The sequence below is a fragment of the Thamnophis sirtalis genome, unplaced genomic scaffold, assembly GCF_051295495.1.
Source record: "Thamnophis sirtalis isolate CommonGarterSnake01/CBP01778 unplaced genomic scaffold, rThaSir2_p1.2 scaffold_2, whole genome shotgun sequence".
In the NCBI taxonomy this organism is placed as follows: domain Eukaryota; kingdom Metazoa; phylum Chordata; class Lepidosauria; order Squamata; family Natricidae; genus Thamnophis; species Thamnophis sirtalis.
Window position 1 is genome coordinate 100641906 of NW_028261382.1, and position 26232 is coordinate 100668137.

Consider the following 26232-nt stretch of genomic DNA (forward strand, 5'->3'; position numbering starts at 1 on the left):
GAACCGGACAGAGAAATAAATATTATAGATTTCCTGCCTGGCATAAGTTGGTCATGGCGATGGTTCTTAGAACCAGACAGAAAACCTCAATGGCTCATTTTAATGCTAGGCATGGCTGTTGGAGGATGATAGATTTTATAGATTTCCTGCCTGGCATAAGTTGGCCATGGCGATGGTTCTTAGAACCGGACAGAGAAATAGATATTATAGTTTCCTTGCCTGGCCTAATTTGGCCATGGCGATGGTTCTTAGAACCAGACAGAAAACCTCAATGGCTCATTTTAATGCTAGGCATGGCTGTTGGAGGATGATAGATTTTATAGATTTCCTGCCTGGCATAAGTTGGCCATGGCGATGGTTCTTAGAACCGGACAGAGAAATAAATATTATAGATTTCCTGCCTGGCATAAGTTGGCCATGGCGATGGTTCTTAGAACCAGACAGAAAACCTCAATGGCTCATTTTAATGCTAGGCATGGCTGTTGGAGGATGATAGATTTTATAGATTTCCTGCCTGGCATAAGTTGGCCATGGCGATGGTTCTTAGAACCGGACAGAGAAATAAATATTATAGATTTCCTGCCTGGCATAAGTTGGCCATGGCGATGGTTCTTAGAACCAGACAGAAAACCTCAATGGCTCATTTTAATGCTAGGCATGGCTGTTGGAGGATGATAGATTTTATAGATTTCCTGCCTGGCATAAGTTGGCCATGGCGATGGTTCTTAGAACCGGACAGAGAAATAGATATTATAGTTTCCTTGCCTGGCCTAATTTGGCCATGGCGATGGTTCTTAGAACCAGACAGAAAACCTCAATGGCTCATTTTAATGCTAGGCATGGCTGTTGGAGGATGATAGATTTTATAGATTTCCTGCCTGGCATAAGTTGGCCATGGCGATGGTTCTTAGAACCGGACAGAGAAATAGATATTATAGTTTCCTTGCCTGGCCTAATTTGGCCATGGCGATGGTTCTTGGGGCTTGAGAAGGCCCCACAAGGACAATTCCTTGCAGTTACATTTTCGCGCCCATGTTAGCCTGAGCTATCCTAGGCAATCTTTCTCCGCTGGCCCTGTGGTATCTCTTGCCCCCTCGCCACTGGTCAACTTTTCTTCCTCCCTGCTATGTGATCACGGCCAATTCACCCAGCGAAACCTATTTCTGCCCAATTGGCATTGCAGGACAATTGAAGGCCAAGTCAATCCCTGTGCCGAGGGATTGGCCTCTGCCTCCTCGGTGGAGGGCAGTGGCATCGGGCACCGGAGAGGCAGGAGACAGAGCGATGGGATCTGGGAAGTTCCGCCGGTGGGGGTCTGCCACCATGCTTCTTCCACTGCTGCCCCTGACCTTTGCATTTAGCCCTGAACTCTACTTCCCACGCTGCAGGCCACCTTGCCCCCCTTCAAGGTCTCCTGTGCTGGGTTAGAGGTGTTTTGGGGCTCATGCAAAGTTCGGGGCAGCAAAGGGAGAGGTGTGGTGCCAGACCCTCCCCCTGTGGGCCTTTCCAGACCCCAACGCTCTGTCCCTTGCCTCTCCGGCACCCGAGGCCTCTACCATCCATTGAGAAGGCCGAGACCGATTGCTCGGCGCGGGAATTGGCTGGCATTTAGTTTTCCTGCTCTGCGAATTGGCCATTATTAAGTCTCCCTGGGTGTAAATCGGCTGTGATCATGCAGCTGTGGGGGAGGGGGGAGGACAGTGGATCCCAGTGGCCAGGGATGGCCAATAATTGCCCAAGATAGGTCAGATGCTATGGGGGAGCATGGGTGCGAAAATCTCGCTGCGTTCAATTGTCCCCATTCCAGCCCATGAAGGGGAGTTGGTCTCATCATTGGTGATGGGTGCATCAAGATGCCAAATTCTGTATAAACAGAAGACCCCCCCCTCCTCATAGGCAGGGTGGATTCCCTTCTCTTACAGGCCATCTTGAATTCGCAACTGTTTATAACAATTGTTATTTACAACTCATCCTGTCAAAAGCCACGTACAACTCAAAGACCTTTCTGATGGACAAGCTCAGCGTCTTAACCCCTGAGCCAATTAAAGCCATAAGTCAGGCACTACATGTAATAGTTGTTTGAAATTTAGAGGTCACCCAATTGTAAACAAGCTGCAAGTCAGCCCTGCGAGGTAGGCCAGAGAGGAAACACAACTACAGGTGAGCTATAGTAATTCTAATTTATTGTGAAGTTTGGGAAGCTATTGTAAAAACCTTTATTTAACAACTGTCTCATTTAGTGACCATCCAAAGTTCTGACAGTGGTTTTAAAAAAAGGTAACCCTAACCAGGCCAGAACTTTCATTTTGAGTCTGGCTGCAAACCTGAATCTGCCGTGGCATCATCTCATGGCCCAGACCATAATATCTCAGAGCTGCTTCTCCGTCTGCCTCCCTTGCTTGGTGCTTCTTTGTCATCTTTGCAGACACACCTCGGAGGGGGAGTTTTGAGGACTCCGTTCAAAAGCAGGAGGAACCTTCTACACCGTTGAGGTCTCTCTCTACCTCAACCAAGACAGCCAAGCTACACAGAAAGGACCTCTCTGGCGGCCCTTCAAGCAACGGACTCCAGGAACCGGTGGCGATGCTGGGTGAAAACGATGACGAAGAGGCGGCCCGTTGCTTCATACAGTCCTTCTTGCGATCTTCTGCATCTCAGGAACCTTGACCAAGTTTTCATTCCATGGTAGAACCTTCACCTGCCAGGAATCCACCTTCCCACCACCATGGATTCATGCAAGGTGTGTTTGAATAGCTCTGTGGACATAAAGTACTTTATGGGTACTTTATGGATCTGGGTACTTGAGAGACCGCCTACTGCCAATTACCTCCACTAGGCCAATAAGATCCCATAGATTAGGCCTCCTCCGAATTCCATCAGCCGCTCAGTGTCGACTGGCGACCACCCGGAGGAGAGCCTTCTCGGTGGCTGCTCCGACCCTCTGGAATGAACTCCCCGTGGAGATTCGTACCCTCACCACCCTCCAGACCTTCCGCGTAGCCCTTAAAACCTGGCTGTCCCGACAGGCCTGGGGCTAAAGACTTCACCCCCCACCCGAATAGTATGACTGTTGCACTTTTTAACGATGTATTGTCTTCATGTATGTAACTTGTTTTGTCCTTCCCTCCCCCTGAATTGTGAGCTGCCCTGAGTCCCCTCAGGGAAAAGGGCGGCATACAAATAAAGTAAATCCAAATCCAAAGTCCACCTTTTGATGGCCTTCTCCCTCTTCTTTCTTCCTCAGGTTTGGGTGGTTTTCGTGTTCCCCAAGCTTCCTGCCAACTCCTACGTCCTCCTGAAGCCCAACCTCGATCAACGCTTGCGACGGCTGACCCTTGTTTCCGCTTCTTCACCGACTTCACCCGCAGCTTCTCCCTCTTCTCGACGGCTTCCCGAGACCGCGACAACGTGATCCTCCTCTGGCGAAACCCCCTCCATGGTTTTGAAAGGTGGGTGGGTGGTGAGTGCACCATTTTCACGATGCCCAACCTCACAGATAGGTCTAACCATCCCCTGGGAATCTTTCTGCACCGCTTGGGATTCAGCTACTGGGATAATCCAGCTTTGGTTAGATTAGATGGGCAGCGCCGTAGGGCTGGACTGCCAAAGCGTTTGAGACCCAGGTGCCTATGGCCTCAGACCCATTGCTGGACTGGACCTTGCTGAAGTTTGAAACCCCAAGGCGACATTCTGACGGAGCCCCTGTGAAGCCTTCAGTCCAAGAGTATTAAAGACACACTGGAGGCAGACCACAATAGGAAGCAGAGCACAGGAGAGCTTGGGGGGGGCAGTGTGGGGGGGGGCTGTGTCTTCAGGGAGAGCTTGGGGTGACCAGCAGGGCTGCTCTCCTAATGTGACCTCTCTTGCCCCACAGATGTGGGATTATCCTGAACACCAGCCCAGGCTCCATCACCACCATCTACTGCAACGGGCAGCAAGGCCGCTACATCAGTGTCCACTTACCCGGGGAGAACTACTTGACCATCTGTGAACTGGAGGCCTACAGCACTTAGTACGGAAGCCACGTCTTGTACTGGGGATGATTGACGCGCCTGCGAAGTGTCAACAGCTCTCCAAATAAATCCAGATAAATGCCTCTGGGCTCCTAAGACTCCTGGGTGTTCTCTGGTCCTTCTTTGGTGAAAAAGAAGGCCTCGGGGTCTGCTGGAGAAAGCAAGAAAAAGCAAATGAACTCAAAAGGCAGATTTGATGGACAATCAGGTCTTTTTCTGCTGTTAGTTTTCTATTTTCTCTTGTTTGTATCCTATCATTTACATGGGTTGCTTATTTGGTTCCACCACAAAACCGCGGTGGACTAAAGTGCGCTCGACGAAAGCGCGTACCTGACGTCATTGCAGCGCGACGAAAACATCACGCTGTGAGCGGTAAAGTTAAAATTAACACGAAAACCTTACCCTAACCCCCCCCAAACCTAACCCTAAACCTAACGCTAAACCTAACCCTTAAAATGACGTTAAACTTAACGCTAAACCTAACGCTAACCCTTAACCTAACCCTAACGCTTAACGTAACCCTAAACCTAACCCTTAACCTAAACCTAAACCTAACCCTTACCTTTACGTGAATCGGCTTGCTTAAAAAGCGCCCTTTTTTCTCCGCGGTCGTATTTGTCGCATTGCTGATGACGTCAGGTACGCGCTTTAATCGGGCGCGCTTTAGTGGACCGTGGTTTTGTCGTGCTTATTTAGTAGCCTATGACACATTAAGTGTTGTATCGAGGTTTATGATGATTGTGCTTTAGGATTAGGATTTATCACTTGTTGCTTGCATGTACATTGAGAGTTTATGCACCATAGACAAATTCCTTGTGAGTCTACACTTGGCCAATAAAGAAATCCTATTCTATTCTATTCTGTCCTATTCCATTCCATCTCCTCTCCATTCCTATTCCCTATTCTCTATTCTCTTCTATTCTATTCTAGTGTGTCTAAATGTGTTTTACATATGACAGCAAATGTTTGGGACATCAGATAAGGAAGGTGTTGCTGGCACTCGTCAGGCCAGACTGGGGTGAATGGAAAACCCAGGTGATCAGAGGTGGGATTAGTTCTTACTATCCTCTTACCTGTCCCAGGGACATAGCAGCACATTCATTGTAGAAACCTGGAGTCTTCCCTCTGCAGAAAGCAGGTGTCCTTCGCTTAGCTGGCATTTTGGAAGCTTCTCTCGGAGACAAGTCAAGTCCAAGCTCCTGCTCAATTGGTCAGCTTATAAAAATGGCTTCCTGGCTTATTTCTGAACATTTCTCTCCCGATCTCTCTTGATCAGTGTCGCACACACTTTCTCAATCTTGACTGCTGGAAGATGGGTGGACTTCAACAGCCAAGCTCTGCTGACTGGGGAATTCTGGGAGTTGAAGTCCACTCACCTTCCGGCAGCCAAGATTTAGAGAGACCGGTCCACTCATTTATTGCCAGAAAGCTTTTTTTTCTGACTTTCATTTGGAAACATTCTCTTCCTATCTCCTATCAACTTACAACACTGGGGGAAGAATCTGGTTCTCTCAGCAACTCTCAGCAGCTGCAACTGGTGTTGACTCTGGAGGTGTGAACACGCTTCTTGCAAAAACATTCATGTTGCTCTTTGCTCACAGACAATGAGAAATGATAATGGATACAGCGTAATGATATATACATGTATTGACAATTTAGTAAAAGAAATTTGGATATAAATTGTAAATTGTGATTGGGAAAAAGACCTATAGATTTTATTAACAAATTTTCATTTAGATCTTGTTATAAAGGTGTAAGGGTTTTTTTGTTTTTTTTTTGGTGATGAAAGGAGATGGGGCATAAATAGTAAATGGTTTTTAGCCAATTATAATAACAAGGAAATGTTAATGGACATTGTTTAACAATATATATATATATGCTATGGTATTGGCTAAAGTAGGATATAAAAAGGGTTAGAAACTTTATTAATTTTACTTAAAATGTTTGTTTGTTGTTAATGTTAAAAAATAAAATAAACAACTTAAAAGATGTTATAAAGGTGTAATGTTATTGGGGGATTTTTTGAAATAGCTAATGAATGACATTATGTGGTTGTGTCTTTAAGTAGGAATGATTTGAGGTAAAAGCATGTTCAAATAATTGTAGTCAAATGAGAATTGTGGTACATTGATAGTAAGTATATAATCTAATATGAACTATAAATAATGACTGTGGAAGAAATGCACGAATGTTATCTGTAACCAATCAACACGCTTTCTACAAGATGTAATGAAGGGTGATTCCTTTTTTTTGTGTTTTTGTTCAATTAAAATAAAATAAAAAATTCAAAAAAAAAAGTTGTTTTACTGCGACAAATGCGGTGGCCTCGGTTTTGCCCCAGGACCATTTCGTGTTCTTGGCTAGGAGTCAATGTAGTGGCTCAGCAATGGTGGCTTTCTGTTTGAGAAAGATGCCGTAGAAATTGAGGAGCCCGAGGAATGCCTGCAGTTTGGTCTGATTGCGAGGTGTGGGGGTGTCCTTAATAGCTTTAATTTTATATATATATATATATATATAATTTTATTTTTTATTACATAGATAACATCACATAACAATAGAAAAGAAACAATGGGAAAAGGAGAGGAAAAAAAAGGGAAAAAAATCCATCATCACATACAATATGTCATTTGATCACAGGTGCATCCCTACTACGTTTATACATCCCGTATCTCTCTGTTGTATATTTAATAAACACCACAATAACCTAGGGTTTAAAAAAGGGGGGGGGAGGGGGAAGACAAAAAAGACAAAAAAAACCCATCATCACATGCAGCATGTCATTTGGTTACAGTTGTTTTAACCTCTGCATCTTCAAATAATATTTACCGTCTCAAATATTTCATCTAATATAACTAAAGGCCTCATTTTCATTCTACAATATATATTCAGTTAACATTAGCATTGTTTTCCCCCAGAGAATATACTTCTATTCATTGTTAACCTTGCATTTCATACCTTCAAACAGAGATCTTATTCCTTCATTGTTCAACAAAGCATCGCTGCCTATATATACCAGTTTTCATTTGTTCCCCTATTAGAATTGCCTTATCAGCAGCGAAATATCATTATAATAAGTTCTTAACCTTATACATTGTATCCCCAGACCTTATGTTAATACTTCATTGTGTCATTATTAGATTATTTCACAGCATAATTATATCATCATTTACTTTTTTCAATTAAGGCATAAGTATATCATTTTTCATTTCCAAAGTTTTTTTTTCCCCTTAGCCACCGATAAAACAAATCCCGTATCTTATAAAATTGTTCATCCTCTTGCTCTCTAATTTCAAATGTCAATTTACTCATTTCAGCACAGTCCATTATTTTTCGGATAACTTCTTCCTGTTTTGGTATTGTTTCGTTTTTCCAGTTTTTTGCAAATACAATTCTGGCTGCTGTTAGCACATTTGCAATCAGATATTTTAAGTCTTTGTTATAGGTTTCTGGTATGATCCCCAATAAAAAGACCTCTGGTTTAAAGTCTATTTGTTTGTGTGTCATTTTCTCCAACCACATGTGGATTTTAGTCCAGTATCTTTTAGCTTCAGTGCAAGTCCACCACATGTGGTAGTATGAGCCAGGTATCTGGTGACATTTCCAACACTTTTCTGATTTATTCTTGAACATTCTTGCGATTCTGGTTGGGGGGTAGATGCCACCTGTAAAACATCTTAAGTTTTCTCTATATGCAGTAGACATTGTCATTTTGTAATTTTGAGACCACAATTTCTGCCAATTCTATAAATCAATCCCATACCTAAAGTTTTTTCCCCAAGCTATCATAGTTTCTTTAACTTGTTCTTCATGCAATTTAAACTCCAATAAATATCCATATAGTTTTTTAATTACTTTTTCATCAGTACCTGTTAGAATTTTGTCTAACTCAGTCATTTTATTATAAAGACCTTTGGTTTTTCTATCTTCATTATATCTAGATTGTATCTGTACATATGAATACCAGTTCATTTCCATCCCTTCTTGTTTCAACTCTTGACTAGATTTGAGCTCACCCTCTGAATTCAATAATTCTGTATATCTAACTGTTTGTTCCTTTTTATATATTATCGGATATGAAAATGCTTCAATTGTTGATATCCAGACTGGAATTTTTAAATAATGTAGTCTTTTAACCTTTTCCCAATTTAACAGCAACGCCTCCCTTATATAATGTCTTCTAAAATAACCATGTGATTTAGTACCCTTATACCATAAGAAAGCATGCCATCCTAACAGCAAGTCGTGACCTTCTACATTTAATAATCTAGAGTTTTTTAATAATATCCATTCCTTAATCCACATCAAGTTTGTTGCCTGATAGTATAGCTCCCAATCAGGTAACCCAAATCCTCCTCTCGATCTAACATCTTGTAGTAATTTAAGTTTTATTCTAGCTTTTTTCCCTTGCAAAATAAATTTCAAAACTATTTTATTTAAATCTTGAAAAAAATCCTTACCCAATCTGATTGGGATTGTCTGAAACAGATATAGAATTCTAGGTAGAATGTTCATTTTAATTGTAGAGATTCTTCCCATCATTGATAAATGCAAATTTTCCCATTTCTCCAAGTCAATTGCTATTTGTCGTTTTAATCTGGTATAGTTATCCTCTTTAAGAGTGCTACATCTAGGTGATAGATATATCCCCAAATATTTAACCTTACTTGTGTTTTGAATCTGCAACATTTCTGACAACTCTTCCTTTTGTGTTGCTGGGATATTCTTTGTCATGATCTTTTTATCTTTGTTTATTTTCAAGCCTGCTACTTCTCCATATTCCTCTATTCTTTCCAGCAATTTGGATGCTGTTTCTAATGGATCTTCAAGAATAAAGACTAAGTCGTCTGCGAACGCCTGCAATTTATACTCTTCTCTCTTAATTTTCATTCCTCTTATTTCTTCTTCTTCTTCTCTGATCTTTCTGTTTAAGACCTCTAGTGTTAGGACAAAGAGTAGCGGTGATAGTGGGCAGCCTTGTCTTGTACCTCTCTTTATTTCAATCGGATCTGTTAGTTCTCCATTTACCATTATCTTTGCTGCTTCTTTCTGGTATATCATTCATATAGTTTGAGTGAATTTCTTGCCAAAATTCATCTGCTCCAGTTGCAAAAACATAAATTGCCAATTCACATTGTCATCGAGGAACATCAGTGCCATTTGTTTTTCAGGATGGGCCTCATAGTATTCCAAGGTATTCAAAATCATTCTCATATTGTCTTTAATTTGTCTTTTAGGTAAAAAGCCATTTTGATCTGGGTGGATGAAGCCATTTAAGTATTTTTTAAGTCTCTCAGCTAGTATAGATGCAAATAGCTTGTAGTCTTCCTTGGGTAGTAGTGTGATATACGCTTCTGACCATGACTTCGGTATTTTGCTCTCAGACATCACTTCATTCATGACTTGTAGGAGTGGGAGGGTCAATGTTTCTTCAAATGTTGCAGCCATGATTTTCTTAAAATGAAAACCTTGAGAATGATTTTGGTCTGCTTGTAAAACTAAGCAAACTGCCCCCCTTGTGAAATTCAGTGCTGGTTTTAGTGTTTGCTGAGAGCTTATTTTGAGCCGGAGGATGGTTGCTAAACAGCCGTGGGTTATCTTTAACTGGGAGAGAGCCAACCCCTGCTGGAGATGGGTCATGGCCATGGGGATGAGAATTCTGGAGAAAAATCATGTTTGCGAAGTTGGCGACAGATCTTGCAGCAAAGCAAACCAAAACATCCACTGAGTTGGGAAACAGACCTTTGCTCTGGCCTCCTGATTGGCTTGGACTTTGTGAGTCAGGTCAATCCCACCTGGGGGGAAGGGGATAAAACCGAGGCTGGGCAGAGGGAGGTCCACACTCACCTGAAGCACCTGCAAGTGGAAAGAAGCTCTCCTTGTTCACCCTCCAGCGAGGACTTCCAGCCCTCTGGACATCGCCAAGAGACCGAAGGAGGTGAGTGGCAGGTCTCCATGGCCAGTCCTGATGCTCAGGTGTGTGGAGTAGAGGCAGCCAGCTGCTCATGCCACGCCCTCCCTGATCTCTCCCCTCCTCGCTTGCAGGATGAAGCTCATCGTCTGGGGGGCTCTGCTGGCCACGACCCTCCTGGCAGGCCCTGCAGCAGCTCAGAGGTGCAAGCCTCTACCTGGAGGTAAGAACCACGTAAAGACCTTTGTGTGTTTGTGTGTGTGGCTACTGGGGTGGTCCTGCCATCTCAACATCCAGTCGTCCTCTCCCAGACTCTCCTCTTAAGTCTTATACCACCACACTGCCTGCAACACTTCCCACGGTCGTTGCCTGAAGGGAACAAGGGCCACGAGACCCCCGAACCTCCCTCCTCTGTTCAACAGCCATTGTGAGACGTCCTTGGGAGCAGGGACTCCAGCGTGTATGTCTCCCAACAACCTCGGCCCTTGGCGTTTTGTTCTCTTGATGTGTGTTCTCTGTTTCTCTAACCCATCTCTAACCCATGCCCACACTTCAGAGCCTCCGGGGGGGCCCTGGGGGCACTTGCAGGGGAACAAGCCAATAGAAGATAAACTGGAGGAGGGGTGTCAATGCCCCCAGCACTTCAGGCCAGCCGGATATTTCCTCTCCCTAATCTGTCCGGTGGCTGTGAACCAATCACTCGGGTGGTAACATCACAGGGTAAAAGGCCGCTTGATGTAGATCTCATTGAATCCACTGTGAGGAGGTCCGGATCTTCTCTGGGAGTGGAAGAAAAGGAGGCCAAGGGGTTCCTCCCCCAAGAGCAAAGGAACGTAGCATTGCCCTTAGCTCACTTCTCTCAACCCATTTCCCAGTCTTCAAAACTCACTCCTTGTGTCCCCAAAACATTGTGCTTGTGGCTTTGCACCTCTCCTCCTCCTTCTCCTCCTTCTCTTCCTCCTCCCTTCCTCCTCCTCCCTTCCTCTTCCTCCTCCTCCTCCTCCTCCTCCCTTCCTCCTCCTTCTCTTCCTCCTCCTCCTCCCTTCCTCCTCCTCCTCCCTTCCTCCTCCTTCCTTCCTCCTCCTTCTCTTCCTCCAGCTCCTCCCTTCCTCCTCCTCCTCCTTCTCCTCCTTCTCTTCCTCCTCCTTCTCTTCCTCCTCCTCCTCCTCCCAACCATTCTCTGCTTGAAGGGTCTCCTCCATTCTTTCCTGCAGATTCAGAGCCAAAGAATTTGGCCTTAGGGAAGCCGACCTCCCAGTCCTCCATCTACCCCAATGAGTATGGTGGACCACCAGAGAAAGCTGTGGATGGGGACTGCAGTGGGCTGTGGACCGATGCCTCCTGTACCCACACTAACTTGGAGAGAAACCCCTGGTGGTTGGTGGACCTGGGGGAGTCTCATAAAATCTCGGTGGTGATGGTGAAAAACCGGCAGGACTGCTGTGGCGAAAGGCTGTTTGAAGCGGAGGTCCGCTTAGGAGACTCTCTGGAGGACAATGGAAGAACCAACCCTCTGTAAGTCGCTTTGAGTCATCCCCAACTGGGGTCCTCCATGTAATTAGGGCATTGACGGAAGAGACAGACTCCACAGACAGAGCAGGTGACTTTGGGGTGCTGTTGAGATGCCGACTTTGTCCTGGGCACCAAGGTGTCCTGAGTCCATTGGTGTGGAGATTGTGAGATCACCCCCCTCCTTGCTCCCCCAAGAGACGGGGAAAGAACTGATACCAACTGGCTAAGTTGTGGTCTCAATTGTTGGGGGGACTGTGCGAACTCCACCTGATTGTTAATTTTTTCTATCTAATATGTTGCAAATCTAGAACATGGGTTCCCTCTGAACTGGGTAAAACACCCCGCAGATGAGGCCACCTGGCTGTGGTATTAGAAAAAGGGGGTTTCTCTGCTTGGATTTTTGTTCTGGTCTCAGCACCTCAAAAAAGACCTTCTCGGAGTGGAAAAAAGGCTTCCAGGGTGTTTTGGGCCAGACTTAGAACGGAAGCAATAAATCAGGAGAAAAGAACAGCAAATACAGGTGGACTCAATCATTTGGTTGCACTTGGAGGAATTGTTGTGTAAGGGAGCAAAAGAGAGATGTTCAGTTGTGGGGGAATAAATGGCTCAGGTTTCCCTTCTCTCTCTCTCGTTAGATCTGGGATTTTATTTATATGTTTATTTGAACTGATTAGCTGCCCAGGTGCAGTGGATGGATTTGGCCAAGGCAGCCATCCAGGTCAGGGAGAAAACTGGGTTGGACAAATCCATGTGGCCCTTGATGACCACTGTAGCATTCTTCACAGCAGGACCAAAAATGACCGCAGCTGTAGGAGATGACCAGGCTGAGCCCGAGGGAGGGAGGGGGGTCAAACATGTCATCAGTCTCGCGTCCCTTCATGCCCACAAAAGATCCAAGTCCAGCCCACCTTGAATTCTGACTTTATTTTTTTGAGAAATGTTTTTTTTAACATACATAGTATAATCCAAAGTATACCTATACATCTTAACAAACATTTTTGAGTAGTTTTTCTTTTAAAGGTATACCTTTATACGAATTCCATTTGTTTCCCCCCACACACAACAACCTCTTTTTTGGACACAGTGCAAGACAGATTCAAACTTCCTGCTATCCTCCTCATGCTGTTACATACTTTTACATCATTAAGCCCCCTATTTTGTCTCATCTTGTTATTTTAACTATACATTATTAGAAGTATTTTCATATTTTCCCTCCATTTCCCCCCTCTTCTGATAACTTTTCCAACTAATATTTTTCTTATTTGTAACCTAGCATGATTATTTCACCTTCCATTATTAATACGTATCAGCTGACCTACTATCTTTATTCACCTTACTTAATTTACCATTCTTTTTTGCTTATAATCCTTTCTATATTATACACACATATTACATTTCAGTGTTAATTAAAGTTCACAATAGTATATGCTTTGCAAATATTCACCATCTCCCCCCCATTCTCATCTATCAATTTATTATTTTCCCTTCCATTTATTTTTAAAAAAATCTTAAATCCCAATCTCTGAAGTTTCATCGTAACCTCTTCAGGATTTCCTTTTGTCTCCTCAGCCTATTTCCCCTTTTTCTTTTCTTATTATATTTTCCCCCTGTAGTGAACTCTTTTCTTTCTTTCATCATGCTGCCTGTCTGCTCCATTCTTTTCTTTCCTTTTCCCTTTTTTTGTTTTTTTATTGGAACACGTTCTTCCCTCTTTTTTACGCCTCTATTAAGTCCAATGAGATCCTTTATCTGCTTATTATTTCTCTCATTCTTTCTTGCTTTTTCTATCATTGGGTGTTCAATTTCATTTCTTTCCATAATATTCCAATTATCATCCTTTCTCAACCCAAATGCATAGTTTTCAACATTTCACATATTTCTTTTAAGATCCCACCCTTCCATAATGCCCGACTTTTAATTTGCGATTTTCCTTCTTCAGATCGTATCTCAATTCTTTATGTTTCAAAACTCCTCCCTTCAAACAGAAAAGGAAGATGGTTTCATTGTACAAAAAAACTGATCAAACTACTTGTGTTGTTTTAAAGATCCAATCTCCTCACAGCCAGAATCAGCTCTTCTCTTTTGTTCTTTCAAATGAGAAATCACAGAGACACAAAATGCAGATTGTAACAAAGGAGTAAGAGACGGGAGGGGATTTCTTCTTTAAGTTTTAAATGGTGAAGTCGTGTTGGAAGCAAGTCTCTTGGCTTTTGCTGTTAAATTCCAATTGTCAGCTTTTTCAGTTCCCAATTTCGTCTCTGCCTGGTAAAAGTTGTTTTTTTCTGATAAGTCTCCACTTCTTAACTTTGGGGTTTCCCCCCCCCCCCAGTCAAATATAAACTTTAATCTTTAACTCCACGAGAGCACAGAATACAAGTTGTAGTAGAGAAGCGGGTGGTGGTATTTTTCTTCAGTTTCAAATCATAGTTGTTGGGTGTCCCGTCCCCCCCGCTTCAGCTTCTTTGCAATGTTTCCATGCAGTTTGGGGTTTATTAATTACCCTCTATTGATGCAAGGTCTTCAACTAGAGAGAAGATTCCCCCCCCCCCCGTATTAATAAAATATTCAGTCCTTCTTTTAATTTCACCTTCTAAAGTAAATAAGCAGTCCTTTCTCTTTGGGCTTTGATGTTTTTAAACCGCCATCTGTTTTCCTTTCTCTTTGCTTTACCACGCAGTTCCTAATTTCTCCATTTGTGCTCATTTGCATTTGAATTCTCTCCTAATCACAACTCCACTTTTATTCTATCCGTGGATTTTTAAATCTTCTCACCCTGTCTTGTCTTGCTTTGTCCAGCCATCACTCCTGTTCTCATGCTTAGCCTGGTTGCCTCCAACTTTGTGACGTACATTTTATGTCTGCCTCCACCATTGCCTGCTCATAGAGCTAGTCTCTGGCTTTCGAGGAACCTGTTTCTTCCCTCTTGGCTGTTCAAGATGCTGCTCTTTTTTTCACCTTCTCTCCAAGAAGGTTGTGGACCCCCAGGCAATGGTTTGTCAGCCCTGGAACTCAGGGCCCCGCAGGAGCGCTCTTCCCAGTCTATCTCCTTGTGGCCGATCTGCCTGGATCTCCTGATTTCTCATGCTTGCCAGCAGCATTCTTCAAAGTTGGTTTCCAAAAAAATCAAGATGACGACCCTGAGAAAGCAATGTTTTATTAAAAACCTTTCCCTGCAGAATCACCCCTGTGGTTTGTCCAGCGAGGTTAATATCTCCAATTAATCGGAATATTAGAGGCACAAGGAGGCCCAACATCAGGGGCAGCGGAGGTCGCGAGGTCTGGACAGCTGCTGAAATGGGGCTGCCCTTGAAGAGTCGAGGGGGGGGGCTGTGTGCTCAGGGTGAACTTGGGGTGACCAGCAGGTGGAGGCCAGCAGAACAGCTCTCCTAACGTGACCTCTCTTGCCCCACAGCTGTGGGATTATCCCGAACCCCAGCCCAGGCTCCATCACCACCATCTCCTGCAACGGGCAGCAAGGCCGCTACATCAGTGTCCACTTACCTGGGGAGGACTACTTGACCATCTGTGAACTGGAGGCCTATGGCCCCAAGTAGAGAAGCCACGTGTCAGCCTCCGCTTGCTGCTGCTTCGGCTGCCATTGAAACGGGAAGACGGGGGGCATGGTATTTGGGAGGGGAATCATAATGTGCTGGAGGAAGATTCTAGACGCTGCCTGACCATCTTACTGCGCATGTGGAGAAAGGGAGTTTCCCGCCAAGGTTAACTGTCCAGCATTCCATCCTGGTGATGACTTTTGAAGTTATCTCCCACCTGACAGTTGGATACATTATAATTGGACTATGGACTGGGGTGCCAAGGGGAGGGGATTGACCTATACATGATATTATTCGCTTTTGCGCCTAATTAACTAGATTCAGCTTAGCTTTGCTACTGTTCGTTTATAATTAGTAAAAGTACACTTGATTTCAATCAAATGGAGTTGAGTGGTTTCTTTCCTGATTACTAAATGAAGTCGATGCTGACACCACGCCTAGCATGGGGGTGGGGGGTGCTCCCACGAAATGCGAATTTATCTCCAAATAAATGATCTCCTAGGAGGCATTTGTAGGTTTCCTCTGTTCTTTGGTTAAAAGGGAGACCTTTGTATCTACGGAGGGAATTATTCCCTGATCCTCATCACTCCCCCTCCTTTCAGGCCATCTGATCTATGGATCCCCAGGAATCCCTGTGTGGCCACTTTGTCCTTGCGAATGCTGGCTGGGGAATTCTGAGAGTTGAAGTCCGGACATCTTCAAGTTGCCAAGGTTGAGAAAGACTGCTCTAAAAGGATGCGAATGAGCAGCTGTCTGCAAGGAAGATCTTGGCTGAGAAGTGAAATGGCTTCAAAAGAAAGCCAGAAAGTCCAGATGCCTCTGGAAAAAGCACCTTTGGGACAACCGTGGCCTGGAGGACGCAGAATCCCCATAGACATTTTATCAAAGGGGAGCGATGCGCTCTCTCATTCACGCACTCATAAACCTGCTCCCACCCCACCCACCCCTTTTCGCCCTTTCTCTCCAGAGGCACCTGGACGAAGTGGGAGGAGGTTAAAAAGACGGGACGGGGGTGCAACCATGCAGGGAAGCCTGATCGGCTTATCATTAACCTTTTCGTTACGGGGGGGGGCGGGGGCAGCTTCCTGAAAGGCTGGGAAGGGAGAAACCCTGACCCTCACCCCTCCTCTCCTTGCCTGGACATCAAAGCAACGTCCTCTCTCTTCGTGTTTCACAGGCCGCCCACCCCTCGGACCGCGGATTGGCAGCCAGGATGCGCGTTTAAACGTCCCACGCAGCCAAAGGTCCCTGGGAAAGGATCGCACCGTCAAACGCCCGGCATGAAGAGGCGGGGTTTAGAGTGCTGGCGGACCAATGGCGGGAGAGGAGCGCCCATGGAGCCGAGAGAGGATGCCCGCGTTGGGCCAGCCGCGATGGAGAGTCAGAGAAGAAGCCCCCACCCCCACCCCTTGCTGCCGAAGTGCTGGTCAGCACTCCCCTTGAGGGCCAGCGATTTCCCAGAAGCCTCCGTCCCCTCGGGCAGGGATCCTGCCCTTCCCTGCCGCCAGGGGTATGGGGAGGCGGCAGCTGCATGGGGGGTGTAGCCAGCGCGAGCCCAAGCGGGGCTTTATAAGGGCCCGTCCCGCCGGGGCTGGCAAGTCTCGAGTCCTGGAGGGCACCATGGCGATAGGCACAGCAGCGTTGGGACTCCTCGCTCTCCTGCTCGGCTGCTCCGGCACCTCTGCCGAAGCTCAAAACTCGGGGCGCTTCGCCAGGCCGAAGGTGAGATGCGGAGTGGTGGGCGGAGGGTCCCGGCCTCCCTCGTGGAAAGCCCCCGCTGGCGTGGGCCCACCCAGGGGATCGGGCACGTGGCAGCAGCGGGAGTTTTCAGATCCCCGGAGAAAATGGTTTCAGCGCTGCCAGCCTCTCTACCTCTTGGGCAGCCGGCCTTGGCCAGCGCCGTGACCTGCTTCCCCTCTCTTTAGTGCGTCCTGTCTGGCAACTGGACGAATGACCTGGCCTCCACCGTCCTATTCGGCAGCGTCAGTAACACCGGGGTCTTCAGCGGCGTCTACCAAACGGCCGTCTCGTCCTCCGCCAACCCCATCCGGCCATCCCCGCTGCGGGGCATCCAGCGCAAGGGGGACAAGCCCACCTTCGGCTTCACCGTCAACTGGAGCTTCTCTGGTAAAGCCACTCACTACTTGGGGTGGAAGCAAATGGAAGGGGGCGGGAGGGAATCTAGTGGATCTCCCCTTCCTTAGAACTGCCTCTTCCAGATCCTATCACTGAATGCGCCCCCTCCCCGTGAGCTGGAGCTGCCCAAAGACTTTCCCAACCTAAAGCTAGCCTCGGTGAGTGGGGGGGGGTCTTTGGGGGAAACATACCCCTCCCCAATGGAGCCCCTGGCCGATTCCTCCCTCAGAGTCCGTCACCGTCTTTGCCGGCCAGTGCTTCGTGGCTGAGGACGGGAAGGAGCTGCTGAAGACCGTCTGGTTGCTGCGCGAGACAGCGGCCTCCAAGAAAGACGACTGGGGAGCAACGAAGTAAGGAAACGCAGGGGCTGAACTGCTCTGCCCCCTAACGGGAAGGGCTCCCGGGAGTCTCCTTGGGGCGCCCCTTCTTTTCCTCTCTGCCCTCCCACCCCCGAAAGTGGCTCTTGAAAGGCTGCCCCGATGGCCCCGTCCTTTCAAGAGCCGTTTCAGCACCCTGGGCAGCTCCCGCGGGAGAGGCTGGCATCATTGAAGTGTGGTTTGGCTGGCATCACAATCAGCTGAGCCCACAGCTGGCAACACTCGTTGGGTGGAAGGAGGGAATTTTTTTGGGGGGATGCTCAGTCTGGCGGGACAGCAATCCTACCACCATGAATTTTGACATTTTCCTCCCTCCTGCTTCATTGTAGGGTTGGCACGAACATTTTCTACCGCACCAAGTGAGAGGATGAAGAGAGCCAGGTCCCCGTGGTTTCTGCCTGGGGATGGGGGTGAGCCTTCCTGCCTCACCCATCAGCCACTCTTCTCCAATAAAATGTTTTCCTGAGCAGCATCAGCCTCCCTGGTCTTTCAGAAGCTCCCTGGGTGCCAGGCTTCCCGGAGATCCTGGGTAGGACCCCCATCTGGAGGGGGTGGGCTCAGAGCCAACTCTGGGGTTTGAAGTCTCTACTTGCCTCTACTACTGCTCTGCCATTTACACAGCCTTTGCCCTTGAGGGCTATTGGGAACCTGCAGGATCCAGACTGTGGGGGCAATATGCTGACTCCGTAAACTGCTTAGAGAGGGCTGAAAGCCCTAGGAAGCGGTATATAAGTCTAACTGCTATTGCTAATCCACTGAGGATCTGACCTATTAATTTATTGGCAAATTATTAGTGGGTTTTTGCAAATGAGCAATGAAGTGGCTTCACCCAGAGCTGATCCAACTCAATTGCTTTGTTAGCTTGACAGAGTCATTGTTAGAACCAGCGGTTAGCTAACACCTATTTCATCACTTACCTGAAGAAGCCAGAGAGGTTAACCATAAACAAACGCTTCAGCCAAAGGAAAGTGGATTTGCAACTACGCAGAAGAATTTTGCAAGTGGGTCTTTAGTGTCACGAGGAAAAGGTGGCATTTCCTTAAGCCTTGGCCAAGAATGTCCGGGCAAAGGCCCAAAAGCAAAAAGCTCAACATTAGCATGTCAAAAAACAACCCAGGAAATGGAAAGCTTGTTTTATTTATTAATTAATTTTTATGCCACCCATCTCAATAATGCAGTGACTCTGGGTGGCTTACAATGTAACACCAGTTTAAAAGTGCTAAAAAGAATTGAAACGAATAAAAACATTAAAAGTTAAGAAGGAAGATAATGGACAACCTGGGGGTGAGAATGTTCTGTACCCCATCAACCCCCCCCCCCAAAAGTGAATGGCCGAGGCACCATTGGGACTGATGCTGTTCCAAGAAGGGATAAAAGCAAAGGGAAAGGGGTGGGGTTTCTTGGCTGTGTCAGTAGTCCAAGGAAGAGGGAGGGGGGGAGTAAATCTGTTGCAAGGAGGAACCTGGGACAGTTAGCAACCAACCAATCAGCTATCTGTCAATGCCCGCAGCCAGAAGCCTTGGTACGATAGATCGTGGGGGTGGGGTGGGGAGGTGTTGCAGCCAAACAGTCTCGGGTGCTCTCGTTAGAAGGGAGGGGAGGGAATGGAAGCTCTCCTGGACCTCCCTGATAATGAAGGGAAGAGGGGGGGAGGATAAGTACTCTGGCTTCATCGGAAGGGAAGGGGGGAGGAGAGAGAGAGAGAGAGAGAAAGAGAGAAAGAGAGGAGAGATAAGGGATGCAAAAAAGAGAAAGAAAGAAAGAGAAAGAAAGAAAGAAAGAAAGAAAGAAAGAAAGAAAGAAAGAAAAAGTGTGGGAAGGGAGAAAGAAAGAAAAAAAAGAGGGAGGGAGGGAGGGAGGGAAGGGAGGAGGAGGGAAAGGAAAGTGAATGAGATATGACGGAGAGAGGGAGAAAAAGGAGAGGAAGGAAGGACCACAAACCCTGGTCCTTAGATGCAGCTTAAGGGGATGCTTTGAAACAGCACAGCAATCCAGGGCTGAAAGGACCTTCGAGATCATCTAGCCCAACCCCCTGCTCCAGCAGACCTTGTATCGTCTTGGTTATTTTGCTGCCTCTAACAGAGAGGAGAAATTCCCAGAAAAGGGAAGGAGTTCACTAGGCAAGGCTGCCATGCTGAGAAAGGCAGAGATAGTCCTTGACTTATGGCAACAATTGTGCCCAAAATTTTGGTTGGTTGCTAAGCAAGAGCATTGTTAAAGTGAATTTCAACGCATCTGACTCAATCCATCGTCCAACAGTGGGTGTCAATCACTGTGGGTCAGATTGAGAATTTGAGAGCAAAGGCCTGCTGGATTACCGGTGATTGACACATTCGTAAGGGAAGGGTAAGGGGACTCCTCGACTTACTCTATGTCCACCATTGAGCCTCAAATATCTGTTGCAAAGCGAGGCAGCTGTTCAGTGAATTTTCACCCACTTTACAGGATGAAAAGGGGACTTATGACTGTTTTTCACACTTAACGACCGTTGCAGCATCCCCATGGTCAGGTGATCCAACTGACTCTTACTTATGACGGGCTCTGTGTCCCAGATTCACGTGATCTCCTTTTGCGACCTGACCAACGAAGTCCACAGGGAAGCCAGATTCACTTAACGACCATGTGACTTACTTAAGAACTGCCACTAGTCGCTTAACAACAGTGGCAAGAAAGGTCGTAAAGTGGGTGAAGGCCAGGGCAAATGCGCGGGGGCGTGTCAGCCGAGGGGAAAAGCTAGAGGTGACTCCCCGGAGGAGGAACCTTGGCGGAGAAGCAGGCGTGGCGGGAGGGTAGAAGCCGAAAAGCCCCATCCCGTTTCTGCATCTGATGATGGGCAGAGAGGCCTTCGGGAGTGATGGGGGTGGGCAGTTATCCTGGCATCCTGGTCCTCCCTTGCTGACCGCTTCCTTTAGTGGCAGAAAGGGCAGGAGGAGCTGCTGTCCGGGACCTGATCCTCACCAAAGGGAAGGAGAAGGCTTGAGTAAACTACTCCTGCTTTGGGTTTGCACCCAATTTGAACCAGGGATATTTAAGCCACATTTGGACAACAGGCCAGGCCACCAATCTAACCAAGAATCCCTTTGGACCTTCTCAGGGCGGCCTCTGCTGCCCTCCCCAGGCTGGGCACCCTTTCCCCAGGGCGGGTCCTCGCCACCCTCCCTCCTTGCCGTAGGTGCGCACATAATATGGAAACACCGCGCAGCAGTTTCCAAGTGCCGCGCATGATTTTCAATGTGACACTTCCTGTTAGATGAGAGGCCACTCTGCGCTCCCGGCGCTAACTTTTGCGCTCCTGGGCTTTCTTTGCATAACGGCTGGAGTCCCTGCTGATTCTGCTCCAAGCTGCGGAACATCCAGGCTGATTTCTGTCACAGAAGTTCTACCTCTCCACTCTCGGGGCGGAGGCAGGGAAAGTTTTGGTCCGTGGTTGGTTGTGCAGCCGGACTTAGGCGGCGGGGGAGAGAAAGCGGGCGTTTCCCGCCCTCTCTTGCTCACACTTGCCGGTTCCCAGGACAATATAAGCCAGCAGGGAACGAACGACGGGTGTTGGCTCCCATTCGGATTGGATTGCGCCCACCCGCTCCTGGCCGAGGCTTCACTTGACTGAAGTGGGGAAGCTCATTAACCGGCCGCTTTGGGGGGGTTCCGGCTGGCTTTCGGGGCACAGTGGAATGGGGCAGCGGGCAGAGAAGGCGCCTCTTTTCCTGTTCCTCTTGGTGTTGGCGGGGGAATCTTGGGGGGGGGAGGCGGAAAAGTGGCTGCAGAAAGGGATAATGAACTGAGGCGGAGGGGGAGATTTTAGTGGGTGTGAGATCATGCTTTTTGCAAGACGGTGGGTGACGGTCTGGAGCCCTCAATAAAGTAGTAAACAATAAACACCCCCCTGCCCCCTCCCTCCTTAGCAATGAATTAAAAACATTTATCTTGAGTTTTCACATTTCAGTAAAACGGTAAAAAATGGGTATTTGCAACGGCTCCTTTAAGAGGTTAGTGCATGTAATTATTGTGAACTTTCCAGTTGAAAGGTTTTTAGGAGAGGGGGAGGGAATGTTATCTTTTTTGTTCCTGCTGTGTTTTGGGGAATGTCTCCCCCAGTATGGAATACTCTCGCAATACTTTTGTGCACAACATGCAAAATACTAATTATTATCAATTACTTAAATGTCTTTAAAAAGCATAATCACTTACCCTATTTATTTGCCAAATGCAAATAGTTGCAAGATATACTGAGTGTCAAGAAAAATATTGAAATTAGGAGATACAAGCAACAATAATAGCTTTAGAATAATTGGTCATCCTCTGCTGAACCTACCAGATATAAATATGAATTATTATTCATAAATACTAGGAAAATGTCCCTTCATGAAAAATTACTTTTCCAGTTAACTCTGCCTGGCATTAGTTGGGGGAACAGAAATATTAGTTGGCCAATTCTAAAAGAGAGCACCACAAAGAACTTAAAAGATTTTTAAGAGAACTGGGTTTTTCATTTATATTTTATGTATGAACAGAATTAAAACAAATTGCAGATACCAATCAAAAATAAAAAAAGGATGAAATAATGCTCATTTTTAAAAACTCAATGAAAATAAAAACAATATACCAAGAAGGTGGCATACTGGTTGTGATTTGATCTCTTCGGGGGATCCCGGGGATCCCCTATACAAGTATTTTAATATTGCAGACTTGCAGTATTATAAGTCATACTGATATTATAGAACACTTTTAATTAAGCGGGTCCCTTGAATAAACATAACTTTGAGTTTCAAATAATTTCGTTGTTGTCTTAGGTGACATCTGTGAAAAAAATTCAGGTGCTCAGGCATGAAAATGTAACGCTCAAACACTATACTTTTCTGCTCACACTGAAAAAAACTTAGAGGGAACATTGGTTGATGGGGCGGCTACTGGGAGCGGCCGCGCCGGTGCCGGGAACGTGGGCGGGCTCCCCAACTGCCTCGGCACTGGAACGATCTTAACCAAGGCCCAGAAGAGGGATTGGGACGGAGGGAGGGAAGGGGAAGGGTATACAATTGTAAAATTTATTAAAACTCTTTAATGAGAAAAAACTATTGGAAGATGCTATCATGTCTCCCCTGGTCCTTCTCTTCCCTAGACTAGCCAGGCCCAGTTCCTGCAACCGTTCTTCATATGTTTTATCCTCCAATCCCCTCATCATCCTGGTTGCTCTTCTCCGCCCTCTTTCCAGAGTCTCAGCATCTTCTTTATGGTGTGGTGACCAAAACTGGATGCAGGACTCCAGGTGTGGCCTTCCTAAGGCTTTATAGAGAGTCCTTCAGTCCTTCCTGTGGACAACTGTTTCCCCAGCCTTAATGGCAACTTTCCCACGATTGGTACAAGATGGGTGGCTATATAAATGTTTTAAATAAATACAGAAAACTCAAGTGGACAAACATTTCTATGATGACACATTGACCAGTCTTGCAGGTGCCACACAATACCGTTGATGCCCCAGAGAGCTATGGCACACATGCACTCACACACAAATCTTGCAATTGTGCACACACAGGCCCCGAGCTCACCTGTCCTGGACAGGTGCCCACAAATGGGAAAAAATTGTTGAGGAACCTCAGAAACGGACCTGTTCCTTTATTCGCTCATCTCCTCTAAAATAGTCACCTCTCTTGGCATCTGGGCCTTCCTTCCTTCCTTCCTTTCTCCCTCCCTCCCTCTCCCATGTTCTGCCAGTCTCTCATAGGAATGGGGGTGTGTGTGTTTGTGTGTCAAGGATCCAGGCAGCTCAAGGCCCAGGGACCAAGGCAGTGATGGTTTTCTCTTTCCTTCGCTACCAGTTCGGAACTGGGAGCTCGTGTGGGGCGTTTCTGTGCATGCACAGAGCATCCATGATGACATCTGAGCGTGTGGGCGGAGCCTCCCGCTGCTGCTACCGGTTTGCCTGAACGGGGTCGAACCGGCAGAATGCCATTTCTGGACCGACGCAAGGGCAGTGGAGAGCCAAGGATGCCTGAAGAATTGCAGGGGGTCTCTGGGGTGGGCAGGGCCTCTCTCTCTGTCTCTCTCAACCTCTTTCTCTTTCTCCTTCTTTTCCATTCTTCCTTCACTTTCTCTCTCCTTCTCCCTTCTCTCTCCTCTTTGTCTCTTTCTGTCTCTCTCATCCTCCTTCTCTTTCTCTTTCCTTCTGTCACTTTCTCTCCTCCTTTCTCTCTCCTCTTTGTCTCTTTCTCTCTCTCTCACCCTCTGTCTCTTTGTCTATCTTTGTCTCTCCTTCTTTCCCACTCTTCTGTCACTTTCTCTCTCCTTCTCTGTCTCTTTCTGTCTCTCTTCCCTCTTTTTTCTTCCTCTCTTCCTCTCTCCCACTCTTTTTTCACTTTCTCTCTACTGCCCAACCTGTCCCCATACTTATCTTTGATTGATCATGTTTGCAATAATTTATCTTTTCTAAATAGGCGCAGTTCCCTTACCGGATCCGTCGCTCACTCAAACACACACACACACACACACTCACGCATGCACAAAACCATTTTTCTCCATTCCAATTCGGATCCTACAAATCAATTGCTCTGTGAAACATCTGTGAAAAAAATTCAGGTGCTCAGGCATGAAAATGTGCCGCTCAAACGCCATACTTTTCCGCACACACTGGAAAAAACCTAGAGGGAACATTGGTTCAGATGTGGGGCTTCCTCCTTTTCCACAGAGGAGCTGGGGGACTGAGCTTCTCCAGCAGCCTCCACAGTCCATCAAGTGGAGTCCTTGGTTCTTCCTGAGCTTCACTGTCTCCATGCAGACACTGTAGAGATTCTCCGTCCTCCAGGTCATGGCTGTCCAAAGGAGCTTTTTCAGGGGGCAACTGGACTTCCTTGTTTTTTTTTTGCTTTGAAGACGTTTTGCTACTCATCCCAGGAGCTTCTTCAGCCCTGACTGGAAGGTGGGGAATGGAAGGATTTATGCTCCTTGCAGACAGCTGGATGTTTGCATCCTTTTAGAGAGTCCTGGAGGTTTATCTGTGTCCTGAGGGTCACCTGAGTGGTGCTCCTGGTTCCTTTAATCTGCAGTTTTTCCTCTGGAAGTCCAGTTGCCTCTGAAAAACCACTTTGGGACAACCATGACCTGGATGACTGAGAATCTTGATAGACTTATAGCTATGCAATCTGGGATGGACACCCTTTGAATGTTGTGGGAGTAGGAATGGATTTCCAGAGAAAAATTGCAGAGTACAGGAACCATTTGCACCACTCATATATCACAGTTGTAGAGGGCTGAAGCATACAGTTTATTCCTATCGCTGTTCCAGGAGACGCCAGAGTCGAAGAAAAAGAACTGGGGAAAAATCACGAAATATTGTGATCTGGCTATTGCAACTACATGGCTATGGATGAAACATGCAACAGTGATACACATTGTCATTGGGGCACTTGGTACCATGTCCAAGAATGTTACAAAACACATAAAGAAATTGCAGCTTCCTGCAATAGCACCAGCGGAAAACTGCAAAAAACTGCACTACTAGGCACATTATAGATTTTAAGAAGATGCTTGATGCTTAGTTGATACCTAAGACGCTGGCAGCAACCCTTTTCAACCATTATTTGTGACACATCATTAAATGTTCAGTTAACTGAGTTTCATGTTTAATGAATAAAAGAAATAATAATAACAAATCTCTCAAAATGTGCCAAACAAGAAAAAGGTCAAGGTTTTTCATTTATCTTTTTCAGTGGTCTTGTGCTAGACTGGGCTTTTATAATCTCATTTTTCAGAATTTTCCCAAACTTCTTGTGTTGTTTTCCCCTTTAAGATTCAAAGGGATTTCCCCCTTGATGCTTCCTAAGCTCCCTCTAAGTTTAAGTTTAATAAATTTATATGCCGCCCAATCCCGAAGGACTCCGGGCGGCTTACATAAAAGACAATTTTAAAAGTACTAAAAAGTTTTAAACGTAAAAGACAAAGTAGGTTAAAACACAACACTCACTCAACCGTAGTGGGACTGGACCTCATTCAATAGGTCAACAGCCCCAGGCCTGCCGGAAAAGCCAGGTCTTAATAGACTTTTTGAAGGCCGTGAGAGTGGGGAGGGTCCATTATTGAAATAAGCTCTTGTAAAATCTATCCTGACTTTGTTTTATTGCTTCTGTCTGCATTGTGTGCAAGGTTAGGAGACAAACATAACCACCAAGCTTTGGGATGGGCCAGCAGATGGAAACCATCAGTTAAATTATGAAGGGTCCCACAAGGGAATCCGGTTCCACCACAAAACCGCGTTCGACTAAACCGCGCTCGACGAAACCGCGTAGCTGACGTCATCAACAGCGCAACAAAAGTGCGGAGACAGAAGTACGCTGTAAACGCTAAACCTAAAATTAACACCTAAACCTAACCCCTGGAAGTAAGGAGAAATTTTCTGACAGGGAGAACAATGAACCCATGGAACAGAAGTTGCCTTCGGAAGTTGTGGTAGCTTCATCACTGGAGGCTTTCAAGAAGATACTGGACTGCCATTTGTCAGAAATGGTGCAGGGTCTCCTGCTTGGGTAGTGGGGGGTTGAACTAGATGACCTTCAAGATCCCTTCCAACTCTGTTATTCTGTAAAGGGTATTGCTGGCACTCATCAGGCCAGACTTGGGTGAATGGAAAGCCCAGGTGATCAGAGGTGGGAGTAGTTCTTACTATCCTCTTACTCGTCCAGGTACATAGCAGTACATTCATCGTACAAACCAGGAGTCTCCTGTCCCCGGAAAGCAGTTGTCCT

General features: G+C 46.3%; 2 protein-coding genes across 2 annotated transcripts in view; both read left to right on the plus strand.

Moving 5' to 3' along the window:
- LOC106545561 (uncharacterized) overlaps window positions 1-26232 on the plus strand; it is an 89716-nt gene that overhangs the window by 33536 nt on the left and 29948 nt on the right. Inside the window, exons 4-9 of the mRNA XM_087703526.1 lie at window positions 3875-4012; window positions 9826-9948; window positions 10056-10144; window positions 11136-11436; window positions 14834-14983; window positions 26075-26169. Of these exons, the coding sequence (XP_087559652.1) occupies window positions 3875-4012; window positions 9826-9948; window positions 10056-10144; window positions 11136-11436; window positions 14834-14983; window positions 26075-26169 (896 nt within the window). The remainder of the gene's footprint in view (window positions 1-3874; window positions 4013-9825; window positions 9949-10055; window positions 10145-11135; window positions 11437-14833; window positions 14984-26074; window positions 26170-26232) is intronic.
- On the plus strand, window positions 16405-17969 carry LOC148049042 (avidin-like). The gene is made up of 4 exons (XM_087706577.1): window positions 16405-16709; window positions 16913-17114; window positions 17353-17473; window positions 17830-17969. Exons 1-4 carry the CDS (start codon window positions 16500-16502, stop codon window positions 17861-17863), a joined length of 567 nt encoding a protein of 188 aa, XP_087562703.1. The 5' UTR covers window positions 16405-16499; the 3' UTR covers window positions 17864-17969.